This window comes from Phaethon lepturus, unplaced genomic scaffold, assembly GCF_000687285.1.
Source record: "Phaethon lepturus isolate BGI_N335 unplaced genomic scaffold, ASM68728v1 scaffold4389, whole genome shotgun sequence".
Lineage (NCBI taxonomy): Eukaryota > Metazoa > Chordata > Aves > Phaethontiformes > Phaethontidae > Phaethon > Phaethon lepturus.
Genome location: NW_010561066.1, coordinates 35,301 through 41,300, shown reverse-complemented (window position 1 = coordinate 41,300; position 6,000 = coordinate 35,301). Strand labels below are relative to the sequence as shown.

The 6,000-nt window shown below is 44.4% G+C and overlaps 1 protein-coding gene across 1 annotated transcript in view; it reads right to left on the bottom strand.

Annotated features, from left to right (window-relative positions):
* Positions 1-6,000, bottom strand: part of LOC104626036 (neuronal acetylcholine receptor subunit alpha-7-like) — a 34,557-nt gene that overhangs the window by 4,131 nt on the left and 24,426 nt on the right. The window contains exons 8-9 of the mRNA XM_010293848.1: positions 1,750-1,859; positions 740-761 (exon numbers count right to left, since the gene is read on the bottom strand). Of these exons, the coding sequence (XP_010292150.1) occupies positions 740-761; positions 1,750-1,859 (132 nt within the window). The remainder of the gene's footprint in view (positions 1-739; positions 762-1,749; positions 1,860-6,000) is intronic.

The window sequence follows — 6,000 nt, the reverse complement described above, 5'->3', positions numbered from 1 at the left end:
CTACACACTTGGCATTCACCCTTTTTCTCTTGAGATCTCTCAGCCCTGTCAGCTTGCCTGGCTTACAGCTTTCACAGTCTATCATCTGTGTTTCCCAGTAGTGCTTTCCACAGTCGTTGCTCCTTGATGGCGTTTTTTTAATGTATGCCATTTCAGCTGTCAGGCCATCAAACAAGATTCCTCAAGAGGAGAATTTGTTGCACGCTGTGTTTCCAGCCAAGAGAGTAAGAGACTGGTAGAGAGCAAGAGCTGACTTGCAGGGCCTGTGAGCAGATTTAACATGGGCCATTGTGTCTAAGCTTCTCAAAAAGTAGAACAAACAATACAATTGTCTGAGGGGCTGTTATGCTGCTGCATACCCTGTCCATGTAGACATCTGAAGCATGTTTATCCAGATTTGTGCCCTCAGGTCTTTCTTACGTGCAGGTTCATCCAGAATTCACATTCTCTGCTGTTTTGAAAGTAAGATGATTTTAAATGATACAGCACTTTAAGAAAAAATTGTTAGTGTGCTCAATTGCTACTGGACTTTTTTTTTTTTTTTTTTTAATTTGCATTGATGTTGCAGTTTATTTTTAGAGAGGCCAAATTAGAAAGCTCTTCTGTACTCAGGCTGACATTGGTAACCATGTGACATTCAACATCATGTCAGGATAACTGTCTAGCATGACAGATGTGGTGAATGAGATACTAGAGGATGCTGTACAACCAGACTTCTGTGAAACCAGTGTGGGTGCACAGTTGAGTGTGACTTTTTGTATCTTCTTCTGCTTTCATTCCTTTTCTTTTTGTAAATACAAAGTACACCTTTCTTATTCTAAAATCTATTCCTAGGAAAAGGAGAGAGAAAAAAGCATCATTTTCTTTTGACTTTAAAATCTAAAGGAAACACATTCATCCTGAAAGCCAACTGGCATTGGTGCCAGACCTCACTGGGCTAACAGTCTGCTACTGTAGAGAAAATAGAGTCCACATGTTAATGCTCTGAGAATCAATTAGTTGGCAGCAGGGAAAATTGTTTTTCCACAGACGAGTGGATGTGGCTTCAGAAGAAGGCAGTTTGCCAAGCCTGGGAAGTCCAGGGGTCATCTCAGTACAGTCAGACCGCCCAACAGCATTGCCTTTCTGTTTCTGCTGGTGGTGCAGCATCAATGAGCTCCAAGCTGTGAGAAGCTCTGGGTTGAATACTGGGTTCAGTATTCAACACCCTCACTACACTGAGGTATCGAGCTTCCTGATCTTCCAGCACCTCAGGGAGACAACTCATAACTGGAACAAGTTGCAAGACAGAAGTAAATTGGCTTCATCTCCTGTCTTTGTTTTGGGAGATTACAGCTCTGTCACGAACTGCAGTGAGAACCGTAAGGGAGCAGATAAACTGTCCAGCAGAGACCAGTAACTGTTTGGTCCTTTGAAATGTCACATTTTATCAGTACTGGTGTCTGCTGGATAAGAAATCACAGCTATTGTCCACAGGGTTAGCACTTGCAAAGCAGGCACTGAGCAAGATTACTCTGCCATCATTCAATCACGCCATTGTAAGATTAAATAGAAAACCAGTGTAACAGATACTGGTTTTAAAGGAATTCTTTCTCTCCAACAGCAAACATAAGTGTCAGACATGCTCTCTGTAACTGACTCTTCATATTAATAGATAAAAACTTCTGCCTCTTACCTAGTTTACTATAGCTTTCAGATTATTTTTTTGTTTCAGTAGGTTGTTGAATATTTACCACGAAAGCTGCTTACCCATTTGGGCATCTTTCCTGCTTGTGGGTCATGATGGTGAAACTGCAGAACCAGTACTGTTACCACCACAGACAGACCAACGATGACCATGATGCTAGCAAAATACTGAGCTGCAAATAAAAGGAGGACTTGTTTAGAAGGGGAAAAACAAACAAAAGGCAAATAATATTCCTTGGCCACGCCCCCATGTATAGATTTGAGAAGCACTGTGTCACATCCAAACATCCTTTTCTCTGATCTTCTGCACTGGAATATTTGAGACCTTTAAGGTTTTCTGTGTACCTGCTCAGCTCCCCCCTCTCCAGCCAGAGAAGTGTAAGAAAAGTGAAAGGTGTAAACTGCTTGGGCCCCCTGCTAAGGACCTTCTCCCTACCTGATGCCAGGACAGTGAGGAGCTGAGCTGACCAGACCCACTGAAGATGAGCATCCCCAGACCTGGGCCGCCCTGTGGTACCAAGAGGCGCTGGAGGGAAATGTTGTCCTCCTGGTGTCATTGTATGCACTCAGGAAATGTCACCAGACCCCCTCCCTTGCCCCACCACTGCAAACAAGGGATTCATCACCATCCTCAGCCATCAGGATGACATCTTTTGTTTTCTATGAAAGCATGCTACACCCTTGCTGAGTGCTAAATTTAAGGCTGCCATGCAGGAAAGAAATCAAGATCATGAAAACCAGAACTGAGACTTGAAACCGTATCTCCAAACTAGCAGTACAGCTTCTTCATGCCAGGAGTGATGTTGATGCACTGGAGTGTAAAGAGGAGTTACCCACAGGGCTATTGACATTTGAAGGTTGCTGTGGTAAAATACCAGGGAGCATTACTGTCGGCTGATACAATGGGACGATGTGGCAGAGCATGTGACACTGTACCAGACTGCAGCCTTCTCCCACCCAGAGCCCTCCATCCTGCAGCTTGCAGGAAAAGTGAAAAATTCAATACAGGCTCCAACGGAAGTTTTGTTATGGCTTCATTTCTTAACACCACTTCCACTCTCTCAGCAGTAAAAAGCTTGTTTGTAATAATGAGGTTCTCAGGCCTTCCTGAAACCAACATTGCAATTACTTCAAAAGGTGGGCATAGCATCCCATGGCAAAATGAATTATAACGCTGGATTAGAAGAATAGTCCTGAGAGTGAGGTGGACTGAAAGGTCTCTGTTGCACTTACTCATGAGACAACCGAGCCAACAGCCAGGCAGAAGCAGAGCAAACCAAGAACTCAGGTTTCAGGGAAGCTGGCTGACCTGATTCTAGTATGCTCCATGTAACAGAAACACAGCAGTGTTGATGTGGCTAGTTTAATTACTGCCATAAGTCACTAAATAACTTCTGTAAATTCTACATATTTTTATGCCACCAGACTTCAAAGGCCTGAAAGTGGCTAGGACTTTTCACAGATTCTTGGAAAATTAGTCATGTGGTTGAACCTGGAAAGAAATTTTTATTATCCAACTCAAGATTCCAGCCAATGACTAGCGGAGGAATTCAGTTTTTTCTGCTATAAACCCAGGAATAGAGGTCAGGAAACTGCTATGGAGGCCTGCTAGTAAACAGGGAAAACTGTTCTCTCAGGAGTAGATTGGGAACTGTAGAGGGCCAGTGGACCCATAAAGAAAGATGTCTTATGTTTTTGCCTGGTGGTATGCAAGGAAGACAGCTGGGTGTGAATCCCCTGCATTTTGCAGGGAGGGCGGCATCTGTTCAAGGTATAGTGAAGTTTTCAGTTGCAAAGTAAGATGGAGGAAATAGGGCATGGTACTTCAGCACTATTGTCAGTGTGAGGGAATCAAATTGCACAAGATATCTGTGAAATGAGAACGGGCAGGTAGATTTATGCAGCCCAATTAGGTGTAGGTGTTGTATTCATTTCAGGGGGAGAAAGCCCCAAAGCCTTGGAGCAGTCCAGACCCATGCTAGGGCTGGATTTTGCCAACCCTGATGAACCAGCAGTGAAAGAGGAGGAAGGAAGGAGGAATGGCTGACACACCTGTCATGTTCACCATCCACATTTCTAGCTGGAGATATAACAAACGCCGTTTCCTCCCTTCCTGTGGCAAGACAAGATAGACTACTAACCGTTGTTCACAAAGGAATTGCTAGATCTTCTGCCCATGGATCTCCCTGATTGAAAACATGAGACTCTTTACAGTTCAGAGCCTGCACTGGGGCAGAGCCACAGGGAGGGATGGCCAGGGCCTAGCTGGGCCCAGGTTCAGTGCTAGTTCACCTCTAAGGGAAGAAAAGGTCCCAGAACTAAGTGAGTACCTCCACGATGCAAAATAGTGATGGCTCTGAAATGGTATCTCTACCCACTCAGCATTTCCTGATCTTTCATTCCAGGGTTTAATCCAACATCCTCTTTTTCCTGGCAGCAGAAAAACATGGTTCTCCTGCAGCAGTCAGGAGAACTGGTGCTCAAGAATCCTGTGCTGTCTCCCATACACCTCCCTGAAAGCATGGCTTAATCTTCCTGCAGTCTGCTGGCTTCCCATCTCTCTTCCTGGCGGTCCTAGCCCTCACACCAGCCAGACCAAACCCATTCGTTGGTGAAAGCTACAAGGGCTGCTGTCCTTTTTCACCGCTACCACCCCCTCTGATATGACCATGACTCAACCTTCTCCAGCAACCCTGTAAGCAGAGGAGCCTAGCTGCTGAAAGGATCAAGCTTACAATGTGCATAGATAACACTTTCCTTGGGGCCACAGGACTGCAGTCTTCACTCACTTACCCTAGCCCCACATAGCCCTGAATTAGCAAATTCTGTTCCTGGGCCTCCACTGATGTTGATGAGCACAGGAATAGGATGCTCCCCTGTGAGATGTGGTGCAGGAGACAATCACTGGAGTAAGAACTGAGCTTTGGTGTCCCAAGCAGCAGCCACAGTCCAACTGCCAGACTTCTTTCACCAGTATTTTAGGGTCCCGTTTAAAGCCTCCGGCACTTATGCAATTAGGGCTTTGAAGTTGCTGCTCCCATTAAGTCCTACCCCCACGTGTGTCTGTTGGCAGGGGTAAATGCAAATCTGATTTTATAAAGAAACTCAGATTCTTTCATTTAAACTGCAGAAAAGAAATGTTCAGCAACTCTCACTAAGCATCTTTCTGTGTCATACTTAAGAGCTCAGGGTTACTAGATCATCCCTGGTATGGATGAGTCACCTTGGAGGCTTTAGCAAATTATTTTACCATGGGCAATGTCAGGAACAGCAATCCCAGACCAGAGTGGGAACTTCTCATGTATGTTTGCCACAAAAGATCCATCTATAAAACATTTCAGAGGGTAACTTTCTATTCCTAAACTACAAAGAACTGTCTATAGATAGGACAGTAATGCCTTATGGGGTGAAATAGGAGGATATTAGTTGAATCACTGGAGATTGGGATTGGTAGGAATCACAAGGACCAGTCTTGGTCCATCTTGTTTAGCATTTGAAATTAGAACCTTTTTCTTTACCAGCATGAAATCAAGGAGTGTGCTGCTGATTCTGACTGTTTGCCCAGAGTCAACAGAGGGTTGAGGGTTATCATAGAGTCATAGAATCATAGAATCTTTGGGTTGGAAGGGATCTTTTAAAGCCAACTAGTCCAGACCTCCTGTCATGAGCAGGGACATCTTCAACTAGATCAGGTTGTTCAGAACCCTGGCCAATCTGATCTGGAATGTTTCCAGGGATGGGGCATCTACCACCTCCCTGGGCAACCTCTTCCAGTGTTTCATCACACTCATGGTGAAGTTTCTTCCTTAGAGCTAGTCTAAACCTACTCTCTTTTAGTTTAAAACCATTGCCCCTTGCCCTATCAGTTATTACTTGGAAGATCTGGATTATCTCAGTGATGGGAATGATAGAAATAGGATATAATTAAAAGGTACAGTCTATAGACTGATGTGCCCTTGGGAACTAGTAAGAAATTCTGATATAACATGGGAACTTATCACTTGGAAACAGCTGAGGAGAAAGACTTCAGGCTGTATTAGTTGATCAAAATGTGGAATTAAAAAGGGTAAATTGAGAACAAGTCTTAATGAGGAGCAGCTGAGGGAACTGGGGTTGTTCAGTCTGGAGAAGAGGAGGCTGAGAGGAGACCTTATTGCTCGCTACAATTACCTGAAACGGGGTTGTGGTGAGGTGGGTGTTAGTCTCTTCTCCCAGGCAACTAGCAATAGAATGAGAGGAAATGGTCTCAAGTTGCACCAGGGGAGGTTTAGACTAGACATTAGTAAAAATTTCTTTATTGAGAGAGTGGTCAAA